Source organism: Haemaphysalis longicornis, unplaced genomic scaffold, assembly GCF_048455015.1.
Source record: "Haemaphysalis longicornis isolate Haplotype H1 unplaced genomic scaffold, Haemaphysalis longicornis Haplotype H1 scaffold_5, whole genome shotgun sequence".
Lineage (NCBI taxonomy): Eukaryota > Metazoa > Arthropoda > Arachnida > Ixodida > Ixodidae > Haemaphysalis > Haemaphysalis longicornis.
Window position 1 is genome coordinate 136,113,613 of NW_027526385.1, and position 27,125 is coordinate 136,140,737.

A 27,125-nucleotide genomic window follows, 5' to 3' on the forward strand; every position below is an offset into this window, starting at 1 on the left:
CAACGTATTTAGCCGTGTCGCAAACCCCATGTTAGCGGTAGCGCAACACAAGCCTTGCCTTGTCTAAGGAACTGCGGTATTAGGTACAATTTCCAGAGCTCAGTAACGCGTCCCCGCCGGGTTGTGGCAGAGACGCGCAGCACGGAAAACGGCCAGAACGGCCGCGCGAGCTGACGGCGCCCCTGACGGCAGCGCCGCCGCGCGGCATTCACGGTAACGGGGGCCAGCTTTTCCTGGCCGGTCATCACACCTTCCCATTCTAGCCACCCTATTATAGGTAAGACCATGCCCACAGTTTTCTCCGGCCATTGCATATGCATTTCATTTTTTTGTCCTCATGGTAAATTAGGTACATTTCTGCAGCTCTTGACCTCTGCAACTTTTGTGAGCAAACAAAAATATTCGATATTAACCACGAAATAGACGAAAATAATGTTCTGAAGGCTTAGATAACATAAAAACACATTGCAAAACAGTGCGACGACATTAGAATAGAATAGAACAGAATCGTTTATTTCCCATCACAGGGGGCATGATGCTGGAGGCCTGCGGAAAAAGCTGATGAGTAGCCGTTTGACGGAGCCGCAGGCCCCCACGTTGGCAGGTGTGCAGCACATTGAAAATATGTGCAAGCAACTCTTATACTGTAGCATGCACTCATCTGCACTACAGTCGAACGAACAAACTGCGCAACAAACTGCGCGCAACAAACTGCACAAGCAAGATCTCGAAAAACAACACAAAAATAGCACGCAGGGAGAGGTTACAAGATTAGCTTGCAAGATTATCTTCAGCTTTACAAAGCGGCAGGAACAGTGGCCGTTTTTGTCTTTGGTGGCCAAGTACAAACGATCTAATATAGGCTGCCACTCAAAAAGCGAAATAGTAGTGCATTATAAGCGTTGAACTTCACCAGCAGCCACAAAAAAGGCTTGAGGAGATGGCTTCAATGTCCATTTCAAGAGGCCATTGTCAGGGGGCCAGTGTCCATCTCAAGAGCCACCCCTGCCACGTTACAAAAGTGATTCAGCCCTCTTCATTTCTCGAGCCTTCATCCCCGAACGGGTTGAAGTCGATGCCAGTCGTTCCATTGCAAACTGAAGCGAGGACGTTAGGAACGCAGTCTTGTCTTTGGCGCACGATGGCCTTAGTTTGCATATATGCCATACAACACCACACGCTATGAGAACTTCGTTACAATTAGCGTCTCGAGATGGGACCAGTTGGTTTATTCTGACCATACAAAACAGCGCTTGTCTGTGCCCTTCACTCTTAGTCCTCGTTTTTTGCGCTGTTTTGTATGTTGGTTACAATGTTATGGCTTTTCATGGAGCGAACAGGGTTACATGTTACATTTTTTTGTGAACGTTCGAAATGCTTCCGCTGGCGTAACTTCCCCCTCTCGCACTGTTTTTCTTTCGGGCATGCCCGGCACGTGGTGTCATTGGCCACCGTTCCTCTCCGGCTGTCTCCGGGAGCTGCTTTTTCTTATCTTCCGTCCGTCGTTCAAGCGCATCGCAACTTTGTGACCCGAGCCCTTTACTGCCTCCGCCGATCTGCATGCTACCCCTGCAGTCCGACCTAACCGAGCCCGCGGCCGTTAAGAAAAAGACACCCTTCCCCCCGTGTCAGGCATTCCCGTGCCTTCACCTCCCAGGCACAAGCAGGCTTCACCACTCGCCATTTTTCACCGACCTCTCTAGCCGAACCCCACTGGCAACATGCTGTGACGTCACAAGGTCCTGGCCAATGGGAGGCGCGTGGTCGCGTCACGTGCCTTACGTGGATGATGACGCAGCAGCTCCGAGGTCCGGGGTTTAACTGCCTCAGAGGTGACGGCTCGTTCGCGGAGAGTTTCCCGCCGGGGTCATGGCATGCATAAACACGCATCCCTGCCTGCTGCCTCCTACCTGGCGGACACGTGCTTGGAAGATGCGGCAGCCAATCTCGTTCTCCCCCTCCAGGTTAAACTTCTATGAAAGGAGGGGAGGTGCGCTGATTTCCTCTTTTTTTGTTTCACGTCGCCGGGAGAGAGCTTGCGCGGCTGGGAAGCCCGAAAGTGCGGCCGCCACTGCCGTGGGCACAGCTGGTTTGACGGCTCGCTGCCACTTGCCTGCCTCGGAGACTGCTGGCTACCGTGCGGCGACAAGTGGCCAGGTCCGGTATCTCCGAGCCCGGTGGAGGCGTCGGGCTACCGTTTTTTCCGCTTTACAGCGAGCAGGCAACTACGACGTGGTTTCGAGCTTTCCGCAATCGGAACGAGTACAACGCCTTCGGAAGACAGAAAAGGCCATTGTATCAACGTGAATCGTCATTAAGCGGCCCTCCATCATCCCATCTTTCTTCGCATTGTGCCAAGTGCAGCGAATGCAAACCTAATTTTCCTGTCACTGACATTTTATCAAGGCACCGTGGACAGACACCCCGCGAAATTATGGAGACATTCCACATAGCAGACCGAGGAGACAAGTGTGTCAGCCAAGCAAGCGTGTGTCTCCATCCCAAAGAGATTGCATATCTGCGCGGGCTTTGACTGTATGTAGCCGGTGTATATCTAGTTGCGTTATCACCGCGACCTTTGTAAACTTGTTTCGCTCATGCGCAGTGCCTTTTTATTGCTTTTTAATGTTTGTGTTGAGCGTTTATATTCACCGTTCTTGATATTAAACTTTAGTTGTTAGACCAGCGGCTGTCCTTGGGTTGAAATTCCTTCGTCTTTAAGTTGGCGCTGGTTTCATCCAAGAATGTCTTTCCAACTAGCCCAGCAGAAAAGGTGGCTATCGTTGACGCCTTTCGTAGAAGCTAACAGGTCGCAACCGTAACTATGTTGTGTGGCATGTAACCACGGGAAGGGAATCCTTTTCGTTGGCGTGATAAGGCTATCGCATTACTGCCGGAGTCCTTTTTGTTTTCTTCTCAGACTAGAAAAAAATGTGGCGGTACAACTTCAGCGCTAAGGCCTAGAAACGCGTCAGCAACGTTGACTTTCTGCTGTAAGTGCTGAAGCACTTACAGCAGTTTAGCGCGCCACACGCGAGCGTTACTCCGCGTTCTAGGTCAAGTACCTCGGCCTCTAATAAGCATGTATGTTGAGCGGTCGCTTTCAGGTTGAAGGAGGTGCCATTTAAACTGGCCTTCGGGTGTCCCTTTACCGTCCATTGTCTTTTCTTCCGTATAGGATTCGGTCCCACGCACGCCCGAATAGAAGCGGAGTCGATTGTTTTCCGACTCAGGCGTCTCGGTCACGATCAGTGTTTGGCTGCGTACAGAGTGAAGTGTATACATTGTATCGCCTTCGAGCTAGCTTAAGCGGACTCAGGCTTCAAATTGAATAAATTATAACTCTAGTCGTGGTAATTGCGTTATTATGGCAATTGGGATTCCTTGTAATAGTTTAACGTTGAAAACATGGGCGTGTTGGTACATATTCTCGGCAAAACAGCGCAAAAAAAAAAAAGAAAACAAAGACAGATAGAAATACACGACAAGGGCTGCTTCCCCGCTGGTAACTTTGTATTGCGAGCTTCACCCAACGTAGGTGCACGTTCTGCGAATCACCCTTTAAAGGCACGGTTCATGATCGACGATGATACTGGCGCGGATATGGATAATCGCCGACACTTTTCCACGTCGTCTAAAACACAAGTGGTTTTTGGCGATGTGGAAGAGGGTGCATTTGTTCTGCCCACCTACTCGTCAGAAATCGTTTTCAGAAGTCACATTGCGCGCACGTTTTTGCTAGAATTGTTGGAACAATCGTCTAATAAGATTTGCACTTGATCCAAGGGGGGGGGGGGAGCGTGTGTGCAAACGCCGAGATGCTGAAAATATCTTTGCGTGTTGGCTGTGTAACTAAGATCATGTTTTCTCAACTCTGCCTTTTCCCCCCACTTTCTGCTCATAACGCGCAGGTGACCTTCAGCTACTCGAAGTTCGGCAAGGAGCAGAACGTGCTCAATATTGACGGCTTCCCGGTCAGAGTGGATCCCACGAGGTGAGTCATTGTTCACGGTCTTTGCTTTCCTTTTATCCTGTTTGGCCTACTGCCCGCATGGTACACGACAGAACGCGTAAACTTTTTTCCCCCAATATAAAAGCGGTGTCAGAGGAGTGCTGGGTAACTAAGGCCCCCAAGCGTAGGCTAAAGTTTCATAAAATGCCCCAGGAGGCGGCGGATACGTAACTCGCTCGAGTAGCAGTGTTGTTAAAGGGGACTCACCTGACCACATTCATATGGGACCTATTATTTCTTGACCCATGGCCCAAAAAACCATCGGGCAGCGATACAATTTTTTACAGGTACGCGAAAACGTTCCTAACGGCATAGCTTGCTTCTTTTAGAAATATATCATTTCTTTAACGAAATAAAATAAACATGAGCCACAGTTTGGTTTATCTAGATATCACTAGATAGCGTTAGCCGTCTAGCAAGCCGGAGTTCCATTTCTTTATTTCAGTAAAGATGTGACATTTTTTTTTCTTCAAAATAAGCAAACAAGGCCGTTTGGAGCTTCTTCATGGATTTGGAAAACTATTCGTGTTGGTTTTTTAAAAAAGCCCGTGGGTCATGAAAATCCCATAGGAATGTGATACGGTGAGTCCCCCTGCACATCGGATACGTAACCTGCAGGTTACGTATCCGGTTCGGTCCCCACCGGGCGCGTGTGCTTGTCTTCACTTTCGCCAGTAACACTCCAAAAGTTAATATCTTTGTAAAAGAAACAAAGCACTTTTCCTGTACTTTCTTTAGCGTTCTTGACTTCTGGCTTTCTCTCTCTCTCTCTCTCTCTCTCTCTCTCTCTCTCTCTCTCTCTCTCTCTCTCTCTCTCTCTCTCTCGGCACTGATGTGGCATTAGCTGGCTGACATCAATGCCCCATGGCGATTAGGCTTTAGGGCGCAATCGGCGTAGTGAGGAAAAACGCGCCCTTATAAAAATTTTTACCAACATTGAGTTCAATGTTTGTTGACAAAAGTCGACAAAAGCTACCAACATTGAGTAGACTGTCTACTTACTGTCTATAGACTTCCTAGCAACAGCCTACCAACTTTTTGTCAACCATTGGCCACCGTGTTTGAACTGAAACGTTTCTGTAGACTTTCTACAGAAAGTTTTTTGTAGACTTTATACTCAATCGCTGTTGCTAACCGAAGCGTTTCTGACAGGATATTCGAAACGTGATGCAGTGAGAAAAGCCGGCCATTCCTAGACCGTGGTGTCAATACAGCTTAATAGAACGTCGTCATTATTGGCCTTTAAAAGATCGTTTAGTGGGAGCAAAAATGAAAAAAAAAGAAAGCAGAAACAGATTATAGGCCTCGGGAACCTCGTCTGCGAGGGTTCACATTTTGCGGAGCCACACATCCACACGCGCACTTTCTGAAACACAACACAACCCCCTCACAAACGTACTACATCCGAAAAACCACAAGCGCTTGCAAGCAGGACACCGACACCGCACAAATGCTAGTAATGCACTTCATGTATATATACCCGCCAGCCGCGGGATGCCGATGCCGCGGTGAGGCGCGCCTCTCATTGCATGTTTACAAAACTACGCGTTATTATTTCCAAAATATAATACCGCGAAACACTGGAACGTAAGCAATTGCACATATCTTCATGTTTACTTTATTGTTGCAAGCTGTAACTAAACAAAACGGAAATCTGGAATGGGTTGCGCGCCGCGTTTCGGCTGCCTCCGGTGATTGACGCGTTTCTCCCGGAGGTACGCAAAGAGGGAGGGGCGCCGCTGGCGGTTGGCCGAGAGCGACCAAAACATCTGCGCCGGCCGTATTAGGTGGGCATAGCAGGCGATTTTAGATTATCGCCGTTGTTGGAGACACGTCCAGTAGTCTGTCGCGAAATATTTACTGGCATAATTCGTTCCTTTCAACCATGCATGGCACTTAGCTTGCGCAAATCAAAAAACACAGTGACGAGCGGTTGCGCGTGGTTGATGCCGCTGGCTGGCGCTTGTTCGGAACCGCTGAATAGTCATGTTGATCACCGTGAAGAGTGAAAGCGAGCGGGTCGTGAAGTACCAACCCGTGCGGCTGAGGGACGAACTGGTTGTTCCGAGGGAGAAACTGCGCGGCTCGAGGTATACGAACAGTGAAAGTTGCTCCCTTTTGCTACTTTTTTTTTCTCGGGCTGCACAAGTGTGAAGATACATGCAGAGAGAGAGGGAGAGAGAAAGATACGTGTGTGTGTGTGTGTGTGTGTGTGTGTGTGAGAGAGAGAGAGAGAGAGAGAGAGAGAGTAAGTGTGTCTGTGTGCGTGCGTGCGTGCGTGCAGGCGCTCGGGCGCGCGTGTGTTTATGTGTGTGTGTGTGTGTGTGTGTGTGCGTGTTTAAAACCTGATTCAAACAAAGTAACGTAATTTGGTTAAAGTCAAGTAAATAGTTTGTCCCCAAATATTGTGAACCTGTCCTGGTATTTAGCAAAAACCAATATGAATTAATTGAAATCGGACTCCAGGACGAAGGAAAAAGATGTTTGCGTTAAATTCAACTTGAGACAAAGCGTGTTTTAGTGGTCATCCTACAGAAGCTCGTCAACAGACAAATGTCAACAAAAATGAGGTAGACTTTCTATATACAACCGTCAACAGACAAATGTCAACGTGAATTAAGTAGACTTTCTACATACAACAGTCAACAGACGGGTGTCAACATACATTCAGTAGACTTTTTACAGACGACTGTCAATAGAATGTAAGAGTATGTAGGATAGCAATAAAGTTGGTAGGATGTCAACAGAACGTCTACAGAATGTAAAAAAGCATTTTTGTAAGGGCGGAGCTCATTGTGACGTCCTAATGCCACTTCATGCGCTCTCCGCGCTGCCTCATCCCGGCCCACCACGCCGACACGTATCGCGACGCCAACAAAGACAGCCTTGTTACTCGCATGCTCGAACTCCCCCCGCGGCCGCCGAAGTGCTGTCCCGCATACAAGTTCCCGACGAGCGCGCGCTAAGCCTAGCTTGAGTTATGGGCGTAACTGGCGCGCCGAATTCGCTCCTTTCTTCTCTTCTTTTGGTGGCCTCCGAAGGTAAATGAGAGGAGGCGGCGAGGGACTCGGAAGGAGCGGGCGGCAACATCTTATGGACGTGCAATTCCGATTGTGCGTGCAGCTGTGTGTGCGCTGCGATGTGATTGTGTTGTACGCGCGCACTCCCGACGGAGGCGCGAAAATGCCCCCCGCTGTGAGCGGCCCGGCTCGGTGGTAGAGAGGAGGGCCCGGCTGCAGGCGGTGGTGGTGGTTCCGGCTGTGAACCGCTCATGCGTACCGTGCACGTGCTGGGCTGTCTTGATGCGTACCGTCTTGATGCTGGGCCGATGCATGTCTGGCAAGACAATGTTAATCCCGCTGCCCGTTATTTCTCATAGTTTCTTTTTTTTATCATAGTATTGTATGTACGCCGACTCTGGAGGAAAGAAATGTTCGTCCATGTCACCCAACCCAAGCAACCACCAGACGTCCGTCAGCCGTTCATTCCGGCTCTAGCGGACGTCTGCTGGACGTCCGTTTCAGAGCCGACGGACATGCCATGTACGGCCGTGGGACGTCCGGATTTAACACTTCTGCACGTCCATTCTGACGTCCGGAATCGGATGTATTTCGGACGTTCAGTAAAAATTTACAGAATCACAAATGTTGTATTAACGAAAAGCATATGTTCCGACAATAGATACTACACGCACAACACCAACACACTACACTACCGGACAGATGAACAAGGTACACTTGCTTGAACAAGGTACTTGTTCAAGCAAGTGTTCAAGCAACACTTGCTTGAACAAGGTACTTGTACTTGTTGTACAAGGTACTTGCTTGTACATGAACAAGGTACACTTGCTTCACACATTATGTAGCGGTTTTCATTTCTTATATACCCTACCCTAAAGAGATCATCGTTAGAGTCGGCGGGGCGCTTCAACAAAGTTTAAAAAATTGGCTCAATTTTGGTAGGTAACACACAGATGCAACTTACAATACACAAGTAAGGGTCTTGATGTACAAAAACAGTTGAAAAGCTGGATAGTGTTTCCGTTTGAGCTATTTTCTTCAATGTACGCTATTATTTGATGCTTCCTGGCAACTTTGTACTTCCATGGGCGGATGTCCTTTGGACATGCGCAAAATGTATATCCGCTGTACATCCATTGCTGGATGCCCATAGTACGTCCGCATTTGTACATTCGAACAGGGACGTTCAGTGGACATCCAGACATGGCTGTCCTAATTTGACATTGGATGTTCGGCTGTTTTTCGGACGTCCCACGGACGTCCGTGGTTGCTTGGGAAGCTCAAATTTCGTCCGCTGGATACTCTGTCCCTTCAGCGGCAAAAGCCGAAACAGGGACTTTACATGTACCTTTAACGTGTAACATAATATATAGTCATAGCAGAACGGTGAACCCGTCCCGGTCCAGTGTCCAGTGCACGGTCGGCGCACTTGCGCATGCGCAAAACGGGTTTCGCCCCTTCTGCGCAAGCTCAGTGCGCTGGTTGGCTACCGGGTACGGTACCGGGACCGGTTATCCGCTTTTCTTTAAGGCTGTAGCATATCCTATCGTATCGTATCCTATGCTCGGGAACAAGTTAAGAACGGCGATAGCTCATGTATCGTATCACTCCGCCTAAGCGACGGACCCGGATGTCAATGGGCGCGCGCGTTTGCAAAGGACATTGCTATGAATGCGTCATATCGTCTGCTCTTTCTCACGTAGTTTGTTTGTCGTAGCTGCAGTTGTTTAAAAGCATATGAAGTCCAAGAAATTACGAAAACGGCTGGTGCCATGTTTAAAATATTCCCAGAAAAGCACTACTTGCGCCGCGCGGAGTAACATCCCGCTTCGGCGATGAGGCACAGCGACAACTTCCGTTGCCGTTTTTTGTTTTGTACCCGAGTATAACGTGTAACACAATGATAGTGCGGCCATATTCTTTAAATGTGTATTTTCTCTACCAAAGGGGTTAGGGTTCTGTCGTTTGCGGCTTAGAGCGCTGGACGGTAGCTTGTCCGCAGGAGGCGCTTCCTTACCTTGCGGGTGGCGATTGCACGAGGTTAATTCGCGCGTGTTTGTAGAGCCCACACCAACTCAACTGCATTTGCCGTAAAAGCGAACGCCTAATCTGCTTTCTGGCGAAGAGCCCCTTTATTCTGGGAGTGGTCCTTGGACTGTCAAATTTGTATTTGGCTCACTGCGAGGGGGCTGTCTTCGGGTCGGTTTGCTGCTAACGCTACGAAATATTGTGGGAAGTATACGTACACTCGAGGAGAAAAATTTACAATACAGGATATCCACAGTAGGCGTTAATTTCTCCTTCGGCTGGAGGCTAATCGCATAATACCCGTATGGGATGATGCTCCTAAGCGTTTTGCTTACGAGCACGAATCAAGTGCTGAGCCTGCAGACAAAGCAGGAATTAGCGTCGAAATCATGTCCTCTAAGCTCTTGAGCGCAGTTCAACAGTGGCGCACACAACAGAGACGGGGGAAAAATACATGTGTGCCATGGCAAAAGAGAATGTGCAGGATACAAAGGTGTAAGATCCATGTCGAGGCCGTTACTGTCTTGCGAAGTATGCTGTAAAAGTGTTAATTTTTTCCGGTATGGTCTGTAGCGAGCTCCACAGTAAAATACTTTGTGGCGTGAAGCGTATTTTGGATGCTTCTATTCCCAGAGCTAGAAGTGGGCCCTTCTTGACGTCTGGGACTCCGACAATGCTTGCCTTGCGTTCTAGTGCACCCCCGTCGGGTGTGAAGGGACCTCAGCGCGCAACGTTCGTGCGCCACGTACAAGAGACAGCCAATTGTCTCAAGCCTCGTGAACATCCCTGTCGAGGTTCCCTGCGCGGATAAAACTGGTTTCGAGAGTTCTTCTTTTCGGCGCATCGACCGTATGCTTGGCGTCGAATAGGAAACGTCGAGTCTTGTCAAGCGCGTATGCGGCTGTGTTAACAGGCCGTTGATGTGGATACTGTGCCATTGTTTAACGACAAATTGAGGCTACCGCTTTGGGTGAACAAAGGAAGAAGGAGTCCTGTGGCCGACGGCCTGGCGTTGAAGACAATGGGACGTCCCCTTGACAAGCGTGAGTGCGGCCTGTCAGCGTATAGTGGTGAATGCACGGAAAAGCCTACCGACCACGGCCCCTCGTCACCCACTCGAGATTTTCTCTCGCGGGGCTGCGTTGGCCCGGCGGGCTTTCTTGCCTCTTCACCGGCGCAGAAGACAAAGAAACGGTCAGCTCGCCTCGTAACACCAGAAGCATCTCACAAGGAAAGGGAACAAGTGAAGCGGCAAGGCTATCAAGTTCCCAGCGGCGAAGGCTGAAGTGACGAAGAGTGTTTGTACTGCGGCTTTTGTTGCGTGCTGAACGCCTTGAAGAACAAGCGGGAAGAAATGTTTCTCTTTCTTGCGGCCTTCTTTAGTCGGTGCTACCAATTTGTGCCCACTTTGATTTGACTCCTGGGAGGAACAAGTTGAGCAAGATTTAAAAAAAAAAAATCCCACCATCTCCACGAAGTGAATGATGATGAGAGGGGCGAAGCTAAAATGCTTATCGGTAAAACCGTGAAACATTCGCCCGCACATCATAGAAAGACTCCACACGTCAAGCTTTCCACCGCTCCGTTGACAAGCCCGTCGACGACGTCGATGTTTGTGGTGATTATGTAGGGCTTGTTTGGGACGATGAGAATCTCCATGGGTAAGTTGGCGAATTCGGTGTGTGACATTTCAGCCACCTTGGCCGTCGCCTTCTGCATAGCGTCTTGTGTCGCGTACCCCCGGTACGTGTCTCCAGCTCGCAGGCGACGAACAACAACCTGTTCTTCTTCCTCTCCTCCTTGTTGGGTAGCAACGAACGCGTTGAACGTTAAGACCTCTTCAGCCAATCTTTGGATGGCCAATCCCTGGGGGGATCCTGCCACAATCATCATCATTCCGCCGTGTATGGCAGCAACGAGGGACGGGACAGGGCACGAGACAACCTCTTCTTCTTCCTCTCCTCCTTGTTGGGTAGCAACGCACGCGTTGAACGTTATGACCTCTTCGGGCAATCTTTGGTTGGCCAATCCCTAGGGGTATCCTGCCACAATCATCATCAATGTGCTGTGTACAATGTGCCGTGTACGGCCGGTACATGGCCCGAGCAAGATGAGCTTCGCCCCTAAAAGTCGCTGACGAAGAGCTAATATAACAGTTGTCAAAGGAGTACAGTTCGGTTTCTGCACCAGCGAAACTTTGGGTTCTGTATGACATCCAAGAACATGATTAGAATCTTAAATTTCTTCTTTTTGTATATACAGTAGACTCCCGTTAAAATGAACTCCAAGGGACCGTAAAAATTTGTTCGTATTGTAACGTAGTATTTTTGGTCACATACTGCCGCTACTGTAGCATGAAGATCGGAAGGAAAAAGTCGAGACGTCGAAGAAGTTTTAAGGTTAACTTGTTTACTTTACAGATGACATTGATGAAATTAGCACTTACAAACTTGAGACAATTACACTTATTACATAGATGAAAGAGACAGTCAATAGATTCAGAGTACTTAGCGAGACATAGTTGGCGGGCGAATGGCTCCCGGCGGGAGGGCACGACGACGAGCGGCAGAGTCCGGCTCTCCTGGTGTTGCTCTCTCTTCAATCGCCAGAGGGGCCTCGTTATATTTGCTTTGGGGGGACGCATTGGGGGAAAAAGCGCATCCTAGCGTGTGCGGACCGGGTGGGAAAAGGCTAAGGCCCACCCGCAGCCAATCAGGAGGACGCTTCTTAGCTCCAATCAGACATGTCCCCGCCAAAGTGAAAAGGACCAAAAACACAGACACAAGGTTCCGACTCGAAAACGCGCGCTTGGAGAATTACGGGCGTAGAGCAAGTAGTTAGACAAAACGCACTAAAGTAAACAGGGGAAAAGGGAAGGTCGTCGGAAGTACACAGCGGCCCGCGTAGGCGCGCAACGGGGGGTCGGAGACGCCAGTGCGTGCGTGTAACACAAGATTCGCCGATGGTCCCTCTCGAGAGCCGCGTCTCCCGAGTCGGCCGACGGGCAGACACACGCGCCGGAGCTGTTTCTTAGGAAAAATAGGGGGCCACCGCCCAGCCGCGTCCGAAGCGCTTTCGCACACAACATTTTGGAGGAAGAGCCCTGGCTGTGGGCAGAACTTAAAAAACAACCAGAAAACATCAAGAGATCTCCGCTTCGCGACACCTTCCCCGACGGAAAAAGAGTGCCCTCACTCTTGTACAAAGTTTAAAATTATATAACAAGAATGACATAAGCTGACAGTGACAACTAAATGACATGGCGTGCGGACTCGAGAAAACAAACATCAACACACAGTAGTCGACAAAGTATCTCGGCTGAATCAGTCACCGCACACGGTCACTTAATGTAGTTCCGTTTTCAGTTCACGCACGCATAGTCTCTTGTCAAACACAGGCGAAACACTTCTTTTACACGACACAACAAGAAAATAACAAGGACAGCATGAATAACATCAAAATAACATGCGCATTCCAAAACTCATACACTAAAAAAGATCGAAAAACCAGCTCCGCTAGCCGGTCCGCATACTCAGTTCTGGGGAGCTCGACGCGAAACAAAATGTGTCCTTGGACAACAGGTCGCATAAACATAACACTGAAGCTATCTAGCCAACTTCACGTAACCAGCAAATAAAAATAAAAACAGGCGCATTCTCGGCCATCGTCACTCAAGAAAATACTCAGTGCCTTAAAGAATAGAATTACAAACGTTTCATGAGAAGGCACTATAAAACAGAAAAAATTATACACAAGGGCTCACTGTATTGAACTCACGCATAAGTGGAAATCTACGCGCTCCAGTTGTGCACTTCACTCGACACAACATTTCTATATAGAACCTTACTTGTTCTATACCAGCTCAACTCGTCAACTGTGACAAAATGCACCCAAGGGAGATCCAGACGATCGTACTAACACTCTAGACAATGCTAAAAAGCTCTTATAAAAAGGAGTGACAGGGAAACTACTAGAAACCAAAACGAAAAACAACTAAAAACGAGTTACCAGGAAAACTGCCAACCATCCAAACATAAAAGCTACAAACTGCACAACTTGGCGGTCGCGCACATGAAGTATGATACAAAATAAACATTGACGCCTGACGAAGCCCTTCAGAACAGTTCAAACGCTCCTAACCGCTCAATGATCCGATACAAACAATAAAACAAACAAAAAAAGAACATTGATACACACTTTTTCATGAACAGGAGCGGTAACGATATAGGTAGAACATGATAAAATAACAAAGAAGACGTTAAAGCTACATTAAAGTTAGTGTTCATGCTTACAAATGAAGAAAAGATTGTCACATCTCAGCAGCGGTGAGAAACTTCCGCCAACCCGATGCATTCGCAAAACTGCCCGCCCGCGAGCTCTCCCCGTCCGCGGCATCCCGGGCACCCCTGCTGGTGTCTTTGTACTTCGAGCAGCGGCGTGCAGCGTAAACATCTCTTCTGAACTCCTCGTTTCCCTCAGACCCCCAACCCCGAAGTGGCTGCCGTATTTGATTCAAGACAAAACCTAACTTCGGTGGAAAGGAGCCGAGGAAACGGATATCAGCAGTCTCTAATATAGCGAGATCTGCGAAAAAATCAGCCTTTTCATAGGCGCGTGGGGGCTTCTTCTTCGGGGCTCCTTTGCCGGGAGAGCCGAACGCCTGTGCCGTTAAGATTCTGACTACAAAGCTGTCCAACTCCCGCGCGAAGAGCCCACATACCCCACGAAAAAACGGCTGCACGCTCATAAATTGTTGCCTCAGCATCTACAGCGGCTAGTTACATAAGCAGGCTGGTGCTGGCAAAGCAAATGAACCAAAGACAACCAGTCAGTGGGCGCCCCGGACGCACGGAGAAGAAAAGCCTACAGGCCTACAGCCATGCGGTGCGCCGAGAGGCAAAAATCTCTCACCTTACTGCGTGCGCGGGAAGCTCGCCGCCGCGATGGAGAGTGGCCGGCGCAGCGGCGTTCGGTCCGCGTCTGGTCCGGGGGCTCTTCGAAGGAGCGGGTGCCGAGCACGACGGGCCCGGCTTGCCCCGCGCTGATAGCGCGGTGACGGCCGCGAAGTCGGAAAGTCATTCTCACTCTTGACGATGTCTTCGCTTGCCTTTGCCGCCCATGACGGTGACCGGACGGATGGCGAGAAAACTGAAGATTCTTGCCCGGTCAAGAAGAAGGAGAACTCGAAGATGAGCAGCAGGAAGCCGAGCGATGAGAAGGGGGAGCCCATGATGGCAGAGGGGGTCTTCGCTACCCCGCACCTATCACCACTTTTGTAACGTAGTATTTTTGGTCACATACTGCCGCTACTGTAGCATGAAGATCGGAAGGAAAAAGTCGAGACGTCGAAGAAGTTTTAAGGTTAACTTGTTTACTTTACAGATGACATTGATGAAATTAGCACTTACAAACTTGAGACAATTACACTTATTACATAGATGAAAGAGACAGTCAATAGATTCAGAGTACTTAGCGAGACATAGTTGGCGGGCGAATGGCTCCCGGCGGGAGGGCACGACGACGAGCGGCAGAGTCCGGCTCTCCTGGTGTTGCTCTCTCTTCAATCGCCAGAGGGGCCTCGTTATATTTGCTTTGGGGGGACGCATTGGGGGAAAAAGCGCATCCTAGCGTGTGCGGACCGGGTGGGAAAAGGCTAAGGCCCACCCGCAGCCAATCAGGAGGACGCTTCTTAGCTCCAATCAGACATGTCCCCGCCAAAGTGAAAAGGACCAAAAACACAGACACAAGGTTCCGACTCGAAAACGCGCGCTTGGAGAATTACGGGCGTAGAGCAAGTAGTTAGACAAAACGCACTAAAGTAAACAGGGGAAAAGGGAAGGTCGTCGGAAGTACACAGCGGCCCGCGTAGGCGCGCAACGGGGGGTCGGAGACGCCAGTGCGTGCGTGTAACACAAGATTCGCCGATGGTCCCTCTCGAGAGCCGCGTCTCCCGAGTCGGCCGACGGGCAGACACACGCGCCGGAGCTGTTTCTTAGGAAAAATAGGGGGCCACCGCCCAGCCGCGTCCGAAGCGCTTTCGCACACAACATTTTGGAGGAAGAGCCCTGGCTGTGGGCAGAACTTAAAAAACAACCAGAAAACATCAAGAGATCTCCGCTTCGCGACAGTATTATCAGAAATTCGTCTTAAGTCTGGTGGTTTTTCGCACTGCTGACGTTACAAGAGAGCAAAATGTTGTTTATCGTAACTATAGTGTTCGTCTTAACCGAGTTTGTCTTAACGGGTGTCCACTGTATTGTGGTTCAACGTTGTCGCCGGGATCAGTGAGGCTCTGGAACCGAAATGTTTTTCTTTTGGCCGATTTTTTGAGCATAGAGTCATTTCCTCGATGGAGCAAAAGTAAACGCCACCGCTGCGGAATTATTGCTCATAGCTCAAACTGAAGGTGTCCTTACAAAGTGGCGTCAATGACCGCAGTGTCTTGCAACGAAGCTGCCAAGGTGGGAAGGGTGCAAAGCAGCCGACGCTGTCGCAGGATGTTACTGTATTGGGCGCAGACTGTGTAGAGAGCTATCTAGTTCATTGCTATGTGACCAGCGGAGAATCCAAAGCGTTAACCTCGACTATAATGACCTGCCCGCTGGCAGCAGCTGCGGATGGCTGTAAAAAGAGGGAGGGCACACGAAACTGCAGACAGCGCATTAACTGGACGGACACCATGGAGACAAGAGAGCAAACAAAAAAGAGACTGCAGACGACGCAGTAACTGGATAAGAGGGGGACCAATTTCTCAAGGCAGGAAGGGCAGCTACGTGACCTCACGTGTGACCTCAAGAAGAGCAACATGCTCGGGCGCATGCGCAGTAGCGACCACGGCGCCACCTGGCGTCATTCCGGAGCTGTGCGGTGGCGGCACGGGCCACAGCAGCAGCAGCCGGCAGCTCATTACACACACGCACTCCACGTCGAGACGGGTCGCGGCGGCAGACACAACATCTGGCAGCCGGGCATACCGACAGCGGCAGGCGATGGCCGGCCTCACTTTCTGCACGCTCTTGAGGGGGAAGATGGCTCTTCCGAAGCGGTGGCAGTCACAACAGCGGCGGCGCAAGGGAAAGCAATAAAGGCGGCCCCGTCTTCGAGGCGCGACGTTCGTCTTGGGCTGCAGTGGAGGCGGGTGATCGGAAACTCGAGGCGTGCGCCCAGGCTCTGGCGGCGATTGGCATCTCCCCGCGGGGGACCTCGGGGCGGCGGGCGGAGGCGTTCTGGGTTTCGCTTCTCTCGTGGTCATGCTCGTGGTACCAAGAGAAGAGCTGCCGCCGCTGCTCTAAGTCGCAGCTCTTTGACGCGCTCTTCTGGACTACCCAACCACATCGCGTGTGCGGCACGTTGAAGATTGCACTGTCATCCCAAAGCAGCTAAAACTGGCTGGGGAACATGCTGTTTGGGGGCACAATGGCGGCAGGCAGCTATCAGTCTTACGTGGCTAAGTTTCCTTCAGCCTGCGTGGCTGTCCACTGGCGTAGGAAATATTTCTCTGGGGAAAAGTTTGGATGACCCCTACCCCTCAAAGGAATTTCAAATGGTTACAAACAAAAGCTAAAACAAGCAATAAATGAATTAACAATTAGTACAAAAGTGTTATGCATCGGGCGCGGTAAAGTGAAACGCCCGATATATACGTTCTAGTTTTTGCTAAAGAAAAATACTAAACGTGCCGAGACAAGATGTCGAATTCGCCGCATCACTTGCAGCAGAAAAATAATTTTAGGTAGTCGTAATTCCATAACAGGCCGGGTAGGCGTCGTCGTTCTCTCTCTCTCTCTCTCTCTCTCTCTCTCTCTTTTCCTGTCCACGGGCCCGAAAATTTAGCGGAACGCCCCGGCCCCTTCCGATGTCGCTAGCATACACCATTGCTTCCAACAGCTTATTTCATAAGCGCCGCAAGGACAAGAGCTATAGATTCAGACTAGCGGTAATGAGCTCTGCTGCATAGCTCGAATGCTACGCCGTGCGTAAACCGACTGTAACTGTGCGACTGCAGTAAAATGCCGTACCGCCGCGGCTTCGATTGCGAGGCCGCATTGTGTAGAAAAGAGTTGTCGGAATGCGGTATGCCTCGCTCTTTGAAATCGATAGGCGCTCTAAATTTGCCGGTTTTTTCGTTTAACCGAATTCCGGAAGACGTCATTGGGGTGGTCGTCAAGTTTCCCTTCGCGTGACTGGTGAGGAGGAACTGAAGGGGCCGCTTGACTCACTCGGTGCGCCTCATCCTGGCGGGAGGCCGTGTAGTCTTTCTCGCCCGCATGCCTACACCGCAATTGAAGTGGACGCGCGTCGTGACTGCGCCTACCGCATGCTGCGTTGCGGCCGAGGGAAGAGCGGTAGGCGAACGATGTGGCCACCGAATGAACGGGGCGTGGCCATTGCCCCCTGCTTTTTTTTTTTTTTTTTCGCTCTGCGGCGAAGACTAAGCTAGAAACGGATAGCGTGTGCACGAACTGTATCGATTACTTCGAGAAGAGACTACATCACGTGGCGTCGGAATTTAGTGCTGCAGAAACAATGACGGACCTTATACGCGGTCGATTGAGCTGTAAGAGGAGACGACCATCTGCTACTGTCTCACAACTAGTGGCCCTCCAACATGTGATTCTGGAATGCGCGCACAGCACAATCATACCACCCGTATTCACCGGTTCATTTTCTGAGCTGTGGGAGACGGCCAGCTGCCGAACGGTGCACCAGACCTGTCTTTACCAGGGAGAAGACCGCTAGGGTAGGGCAACACATGGATTCCTGGACTAGGGTTCCACTCGCACTGTCCCGCTCATCAAAATGTTCTCTCTCTCACACACGAGCACAACTAACAGTTAAAATAATGCCCCAGGAACTAAAAAAAAGGTCACTAAATATCTCACGTCCTTTTTAACAGTATTCCTCCTGGCTAAATTGCTCAAGGATTCACGTCGCATTTCCTTCGGAACTGCGCCACAAAATCAACACAGCAGTTGTTTTGTTGTTGCAATATGAAGCCAACTTAACCAGTAGGCGTAATCAATATATTAGCTAAATTGCATCGCGTAGCAAGGTCTTTGTGGTCGGCGGCGTAAAAGGAAGCTCGCATACGCCTGCCCACTGGTCGACCTATCTTTACTCCTTTTTACGCCTGCTTCCCTAGTCGGAGTCGGTTCTCGTTCTCATGGTACCAGTTCGCGTGCAAATGGCTGTCGGATTGTCTTCGCTTCCAGACTTCACAAAAACATTTTTCCATGATGATTTAATCATTTTCCATGATGGGAACTTAAAGGTCTGTAACGCCAGTGCAGCTTAAAAAAAATATTGAGGGGCGCTTAAGATTCGCTTTGAAGAGTGAAACGCGGTGCATGACGGTTCTCGTTCGCATTGCACGAGGAAGCCTCGCAGACGACGAGGACAAGAAACATTAGAGCGTGTGGGGGGATCAGGGGTGAACGAGGACGTCGAGGAGAACGCCCGGTGCTCGGTCATTTCGGCCTCTCTCTTTCCGGAAATAAATAAGTATTTTGAGGTCCTCACGAATTTGAACAAGTCATTTAGCTCTGTCCAATCCCCCCTTGTGGGTACGCGCCACAAACTTTGAGGTCATCATCATCATCATCTCCAGACGTTTGCTGCGACACCACCTCTCATAGATTTTTCATTTTGTAAATACATCTACGTCGTCACACGACGTTTCCGCGTCGCCTTGTAACAGTACTTTCTGAAGCGGGGTGGCGCCTTCGATCCGGACATTTTTCAGTCTGCAAAGTCGCGCTGCGTATTCTTTTTGTGCACACGCCGATTTTTCTCTCATGGTCAACGCCGCCGACGAAGCTGGCTTTTCTGCGACACGGGTGAAATGACGGTATACGCTAAAATTTGTCTGTTTTAAACAGACCCCTCCGATAAGTGTTTGATGCAGGAAATAGTTGGAGGCAGCGGGTAGGGGGGCAGTTTCTACAGTGTGGTAAGAGGTGGGTTTGTGTGCGCGCGCTCTATGGTTCTCTGTACTAATTGGGTGAACGGTCTTCCCCCTTCCGGTTTTCTTCAGCATCGAAGCAGTGGCGAACTTTTGGAGGCGTGGGTCACTGAATTGCTAACAATTAAGCAACGCATGCGGTACTAAACTCTCGCGAGCACGGGCGTAGGCCAACAGCGACACGTTACAGTCAGCTTTGGTGGCTTGGCTATGGCTGCCACTTCACTTAGATGCACTGTCACCTTAGAGCTCGTAGCTGGAGTATAGTTTAGGCCACATTCACGCAGCCACAAAAAAAAGAACACCTCAGCCGATAAAAACCGTTATTTTTTTTCGGGGGGGGGGGGGGGGGGGGGGTGAAAGTAACGTGATAGCGCACTTCAACTTAGGCCTAAGACACTCCAAGCTAGATCCTGAAAAGCGCGGGCACATTTAGGCAAGCAGGCAAGGCAAAATGGCGTGAAGTGTCTTGACACGACAGCTCCATGAACATTTCAGCGTCGGTCTTTTTCATCCTTGACTCGGATGTTTCGCTCCATCTCTTCCGTGTCGCGCACACAGTTACGGCCTTAGCTTGACCACCTCTATGTTTTGCAAGACATCTCTGTGCAAACTATAAAGACGGCCGCGGGCGCGAACATGACAGGTCGTTTTCTTTTCCGACGCTCTACTTTGACCACTGGAAATCGACATTACGCGGTACAAAAACTGCGTAGGTGCTCGATACAACCGCCAATTTCCCCGTGTCGGTAGCCTCGCCATAGCCTCCTGGTGGGTCGCACACTACACAAGTTGGCGGTTCGTATGATGGGAACCGACAGCGCGGCAAAGTGGCACGAAAGACTGTTATTTGCCACTTTGTCGCTCGCAGCAAATCGCCGTCGCGACCTGCAACGCCGCCGACGGTCGGAAGAAAGATAGTCACGCTGCCCGGGGCGCACAGCGCGGTCTCAGGCGCCACCCTGTCCCGTCGTCGGGGAAGGGGGGGCGCTGCGAACGCTTGTCCCTTCCCGCCATCTTTTCTCCCCCGTCGCCTGAGCCTGCGGCTGTGCGTTCTGTCGGGCGTAATTACATGGACTTCGGCTGCTGGCGACCCTCTTTCTTTGCTATCCTGCAGCACTGCTCGCTTCGTCGTTTTTCGAAATTATTTTCGCCTTCTCGGGCCTCACGAGTGGCCCGAGGTTGTTGTGCAACCGCGAGATTACTGCGGGAGCAAGGCGGGTTAATAACCAGTTTTGAAATTGCGCCGCTTAGAACCTAGTCTTCGTACCTCGCCTGCCCCCGGCGTATTGCTTCGTTAAGCAGGACTGCTTCTGGTTCTTTATTATACCCGTGGAAGCTAGTTTCACGCGGAGGCGACGATGAGGACAACGTGCTAAAGTCGCGACCTTCAACTGATCGCCGGCGGATTTGGCTCGGCTAGCAGCGACCGGATTGAACCCAGATACGCTTGTGTGCGCTCGGTGTGTGTAGCGAGCCCCAGTTACCTAAGGTTGACAAAGGTCGTCCACTTGACTACTGCTAGAATAGCAACTCGCTATCAATGCCCGTGAATGTCCTATTTTCGTACTGACTTTCCCGAGTTGGCCAGGAATGTTCGTCGTCCCCCGGAGGGGCCGAAACCGCGCTAAAAGACGTCACGCAACGTTGGAAACGGCGAGGGAGAGAAGTCGAGGTGGTTCGTTGAATGCGTTGTGGTGACGTTGATCTGTTCTGATTCGTTGCTGTGGATGCCGTTGTGGATGGGGTGTTTGCAACGTTGATGTCAACGATGTGACTGTCTCTGTGTTTCATATCGTCTTGTTACTCATTTCTTCCCTTCTTTTTCCCAGGTTCCTGTCTCTGCACTGCCACCTGTTCCCGAACTTCAGCTTCTGCCCCAGGTAGCGATGACCCCGCGCTAGCTACACCGGTGCAGCCCGGAAGTGCCAACAGAAGCTCCGAGTGCTCACCTTTGTGCACCGGTGACAGAACTACCGTCAACTTCCGTGTTGACACCTCGTGCAATCCGAATGAGAACAATTGCCTCTGGAGAAGATGCAAACGAAGTGTGAACTTACGTGCTTCAGGCTGCCGTGTCCTGCAATACGTGCTGCACGAAGAAGCATCTACTGCTCTTTTGGACGAGCCAGTGTGGTGGCAAGTGCTGTGCGCGATGGACACGCCTGTGACTTCTCGCGCCCTCAACTTCCGAGCAAGGAGCTCCTTCGAACCGGTCAGGTTCGGAGGACCCTTTTATCAAGTCATACGGCAACTTCAACTGTGCTGCAAACGAACTCTTTTCACTTTGATTTGAGCAGCTCTTCGGGAACGCACTGCCATTTCTGTACGAGCCTCATTATTATGTCCGGCCACGGAGTTTTTGGTATGGTGGCTCACGACGAAATGCTAATTTGAATGCACGTTTTAATTGGCAGTTTTGAAGCGATGGTTTCAACTTTTAAACGCAAGGTCACAAATTGCCAGCGTTTCGTGACAGCGATTTTTGGCCAGGAGCAGTTTTAATATGGACGTGTTGTCCGCGTTCAAAACTCTGTCATTTGTTGCATATGTCTCTGAAAGCAGTTAAGATGCCAGTTAACCTTGCGGGCATGCAACCTGTTGGATAATTACGCGTCATGTGTATGTGTGCATATGTTGCCAAACTGCCTTTCATCTCTTTGGAAACTTAACTCAGAGGAGAATTTTTAACGAACACATCGATGGAAGACAGGTTCTACATACTCAATTGTGGCAATAATTGTTTTAATGGCCTAGAATGGCGAACAGTGCGCAGAGGAGCGACAAATAGGGGGTTTGTGACTGGTTCTGGTCTTCTTGAAGAAGTATCGTTTAATTATTGGACGTCTGGATGGGGCGGTCCACTAGTTGTGGCCATCCGACGCCAGCCTCTGCCGTGCCTTGCCAGTGAGCCCTCACCACCGAGTTGTGTGCAAGGCTTAACGTTAAAGGATAATTACTACTGGAATTGAGCCTTAGTATTGCGGGGGCTGTTAGTCTGTTATCGTGTTTAATACCAGGGTATCGAGGAGTAGTACGAAGAGTTTGCGCAGAACAGTGTACAATCAAGAGCGTCGTGAAGATATCACAAGTACAAAATAGGAAAAACGTGGACGTTAGCTAGTCCTGCATCTTTCCGTGCTTTCTTGCCTTACCAAGCCGATCAAATAACTGCACGGACTAATGGAAGAAGGCAGCGAACATTGCTACTTCATTGTCAGCAGCCCTTGATTAACTATCTTCAGCTTTTATCTGCCACTTTGCATACTTTTTTCTTCTAACTAAGCTCTAGCTGCCATTTTCGCTAGCTGTGGAACGTTGTGTTTTGCCTTTGGTTGATAAGACGGGACTGACGGTGCATGCACGCGGTAATGTTTTTAATCTTGCAAGGTATATCCTTTAGAGCTGTGAATTTCGTTTTGTCTTTTTTTGAAGTTTGTTAATTAGCTCATCAAAATGGGCTCAACTTCCAACGAACTGCATCGTACTGAGTGTGTGGTATTCGCATAACTGCTGGGCCAAATAGACACAACTGACGTTAGTGCACTTTGAAGGAATGCGTGCTATTTTGTGTCGCTTAATTACGTCGCTTCATCGAGGCCTTCGCTGCACGTACCATGTCATTCAAGTAAGCTGAACTGTGCACGACCGGCCAGAAATTACGCAGGTCTCTGTTGAGCATTACGAAAAGAACGCAACGCAGCCAGCTTGAAATGAATTCATCTGTTATACAACATTCGCAACGGACGTTTTATCTGATCTTTTTTAAAGTGCTTGACCGCGTTCATCTTCAATCGGTTGAGCATCGCCAGAGGCGCTGTCTACGTGGCGAACTCTTGCAATGTCGTCCTGTCGTTGACACCGCGTACCCTACAAAGAAAACCGGCCTTACGTAAGCTCAGCGGACTACGCCGCAATTACAGATGCCTGCTAAGCTTATGGCAGCCCAGGGGGTGTCAAAACGCGAAAAACAAAACATCGCCGCCTCCATCGTGCCTCTTCTTCTTGTTTTCAAAAAGTGGAGAGGGGTGCTAGGCGCGTAACAGCGGCGGCAGTTTAATACCGCCGGGCTGTCGCGGATCGGCGCGCATGCAACGACCTATAATTGCGTCGTCGTCGTACCCACGTCCCGCGGGCCTGGAGGAGTGACTGCCTCTGCTCGCGCCTCGGTCGCCCGCCTAATTGCGGCTCTCTCTTTTTTGTAAATCCCGCGTCGCCGGCTAGGCGGGAATGCTGCCGTGAGGTCGGTAGCCGGCCGAGCTGGACAAGTGAACGGTCGGTCGTTGGGCTGTTGTCCCCCTACCCTCCGCGACCGCCAGCGTGGCTCGTGATGACCAATCGGGAAGAAGCGCGCGATGCCCAGTCCGTTAGCTTGAAAGCAGGTTTTGTTTTGTTTTGCCGCAGAATATGTGGTACGTCTGGCCCCAAGTTAGCATTATTGAGGTACTTAAACATCAAAATTTTCGGTCTGTCTGTCTCTCTGTCTGCCTGTTCGTCTCTTCCTCGATTCAGCCGCCCGGCCGAAAGTTAGATGAATTCCTGAGCGAGACGTTTATGCCGGCAAGGCATTTCCAAACTACTAAGTCCGGTTGTACGCTTCATACCTGTCAACATTGTTCAGAAAAAAAGAAAACATTAGCCGTTTTCGAAGCAGAACATAAATACATAACTGATACTAGCAGTGTTCTTTTAATTAATAATAGACATAAACTAAATTTTTGCGGTATTTGATTTTCGCTCGCTCTAGGGCCTAAAGCTCCGAGATCAAGCGCCAAGCCCAACAGTAACAAAGGTTCCCGGCAGATGGCGCGCCAGCAGTGCAAACGCGGGAAAATCAAACTGAATTCAGCAAACCTCCACTGCGGTTATCATGGAAGTGACGAGTCCGGAAGGGACAGCGTGAGAGGTGGACAGGGGAGAGGGGAGAGGCAGTTACACGACCGGAGCAAGAGACTGTTGTCTTTAGACTACATTTGCAGCAAAGCGGGCCAAGATTCGCGGTACATTTTTAAATAACCGGATTCGATTAGACACGATGCGCCAGCGATGCTTCAGTGAGCACTTGTGAAGTTCCCTCTTGAACAAAACCGAATCTGTTGCGCCCAGTAACGACACTGCAGCTGCATTTTGTATTACTTTATGAGGAATGTCATCGCTCTGCTAATCAACACGAGATCAAAAAAAAAAAAGAAGCAGAAAAATTTGTGTATCGAGGCCTGGAAGGGGTTTTTTTCGATTGAAACATACCGCGAACACGGAACAGAGGCACGCTTCTTAGTCGCGAACAACCTAAAGTATACTTCGTCAACTCGCTTGTCAAATCCTTTAAATGAACTTCATATGAACATCAGCCGAGATGCTTACGCAGTGTTTGAGCGTTACATACGCCGCGCAACCACTCATCACTTCTACGTTATTAATAGAGGTCCTATACTCGGGAACAAGTTAAGAACGGCAATAGCTCATGTACGGTATCACTCCACCTAGGCGATGAATCCGGCTGTCAACGTGCGGGCGTCTTGATAGGAGATTGCTATGTCTGCCTTTTATCACGTAGGTTGTCGCTGCAGCAGTTTATAAGCATATTAGGTCTAAATAATCACAGCAACGGCTCGTACCCCTGTTCGAAATATTCCCAGTAACGCGCTACTTGTGTTGCGCGTAGTAACATATCCGGGTGCAGTGATGAGTCACAGCGGCAACTTCCGTAGCTGTTCTTAAGTTGTACCCGAGTATACGAACGAGCTGATGTGCCTTTTCTGTGCTCAAAACGAGGCTAACTCTCTATTTTTGGTGGGCTATTTTTTGGCGGTTTTGGCTTCGTGGTCTGTTCACAGAGCCACTTACGCTTTACCCGCAATTGCAATACTGATGCCCACAAATACAACGAACGTGCGAAAAATGGCGACGGGGCTCACGTTATTGCGCCATTTAACCTTGCTTCTAATACTCCAACCCATAGGCGAATGCTCGCAGAATTCGATGCAATCCGCCGTTCTGACTCCGTAGCCTGGAACGCTTCCAGGTATCTCCTTCCATCTATATCAAAAACCGCACACAATACTTGCATCTTTTTTTCCTATGCGGAAACGACATGTTACAACCTTGTACAAGTGCCAAAATTCTATCGCTGAGAAAATTCGCATGGTTTCACCCTCTTTGCCGAGGCGTATAGCTGGGGCCACGTTGCAAGGCCGTGTCGTGAGAAAAACACGCCGAAGCGTGCTGATGATGTACACTTACTCAGAGTTACCTCTTGGCAATGACGTCTTCGTGCATTGATGTAATCAGGAGCTGACGCCTTTGCTGCTGTTCTTATGAACCACTCTTTGCGCGCAATGGTTGCAATTCTATTTTAAACAAGGCGATAGTGAATCGACGTCTGTTTTTTAACTTTGCCATGAACTTTTTCGCTACTCTGTCAAAGGAACCCTGCAACACCTTTTTCAACTTTTATTGAAATATTAAATGCTTGCCGAAATTAGTCACCCCAGTACTTAGATTAGGAGGTCGCAAAGTACCTCAGCCAAAAATCACTGCTACAAGCCCATCAGATAACTTAAAAAATCGCTCAAACGATTTTCTCTCTTTCCCGGCCTTGACGTTCTTTGACGGCTCGAATTACGTCACTAATGCCATGTAGCGGCTGGTGGCTGGTTTTCGTTCAGTTGCAGTAATGAACCCGTTTCGATAGCAACTTTAAAAATAAAGCCACAAAAGCAAAGCAGAAACGGAAGGCGTACCTGGCGTGACGAGCAATACACGCAGTGCCGCTGTGTGCTGACGAAAACTTTAGCTTTCACAGTGCTTCCAGACGCGAAGGAAAGAGTGAAACCGTTTATTGAAAGTGTTTCAGGGTCCCTTTAATGTCTTTACTGCTTTTTCAGATGCCTTGCACGCGACTAGAAGCTCTTAATCTTATCGTTTTTTATGCGCCATCAGGCGTCCTAGTATTGTGTAAATATGTACATATCCTAGTTCGTGATATCGAATGTTCCTCGTCCGTTTGTTGACGAGGACACCTCCGCTTGTGAAATGTCCTTTTACGGCATATTTTGTGCTTGTGTATATAATTGGTGGCAAGGAAAAGAAGAGAGCCTCCGGCTTCGCTATTTTTGTATACAAGACCTTTTGCCAGCTTTGTCAGCTGTGGCCCATATTTTGTGGAATGCTTCCTGTACAAAGCGAGTGACGTTGTGTTGTGCGCGTACGCAGTGACGCGAATAGGAAGATAATAAAATAGATGTATGAACAGGTCATTGTGCCTGAGATGTGATTTTGTCCTTGCGAGTTAGCAATAAACGGTTTTGAGAGGTGAAGTAAGATGGTGTGGCCGTTCGAAGATGGCCGTTCGGGAGAAGTCAACCACAAAATTGACTTCTCCGGAACGGCCATCCTCGAAAGGGAAACCAACTGGCGGAAACGGCTTTTCCTGGAATCGTGGCACATCCAACGCTCCCTTGGGAACGTTAATCGCTCGCTTGGCACTCTCCCTTCGGTGTACACACACGGATTACATGCCGCAGCGAGGGGCTTTGTGCGAGGCCAGCGAAAGTGAAATACTATAAGACGCAGCTTCAGTATGGCCCCAGTCACCCATGAAGAAGAAGCCGAGCGGGCTTCGAAACGTCGGGGTTTTGTCTATGTATTGGTTGGAGCATAATTAAATCTCAGTTCAGTAACTTCCCAACCAGACAGAAGTCCGTCAGAATGTTCACCTTCAACGTCTACCCTGCAGTCATGCCTGGTTTCCGTCGTGGGCGTTCGTTCATCGATTGCGTCATCGACCCGGTAACTTTTGTGTAGCAGCAGAGACGCGCCCAGCGCATATGCACTGCGCTGTTCCTGGACGTTAAATGAGCATATGACAATGGGGAGCACGATGCCATTCTTAAAGCACTACAGGCAGTGGGGCTTGGCAGCCGTGTCTACCAGTGGGTGAGGAGTTACTTTTCGGGGAGGTCGTTTTTTGTAATGACTCCACATGGCCCTACATCAGTACACTATACCCACCGAGGTGTACCCCAAGGAGGCGTCTTGAGCCCCACGTTGTTTAACCTAACACTCATCGGCCTGGCAACCTCGCTTCCAAGAACGGTTAATC

The 27,125-nt window shown here is 49.7% G+C and overlaps 1 protein-coding gene across 1 annotated transcript in view; it reads left to right on the plus strand.

The window, feature by feature from the left end:
• Positions 1-24,185, plus strand: part of Fng (Fringe glycosyltransferase) — a 133,437-nt gene extending 109,252 nt beyond the window's left edge. Inside the window, exons 9-10 of the mRNA XM_077671117.1 lie at positions 3,912-3,994; positions 20,854-24,185. Coding sequence (XP_077527243.1) covers positions 3,912-3,994; positions 20,854-20,908 — 138 coding nt within the window. The 3' untranslated portion in view covers positions 20,909-24,185. The remainder of the gene's footprint in view (positions 1-3,911; positions 3,995-20,853) is intronic.
• Positions 24,186-27,125: the final 2,940 nt, after the last annotated feature.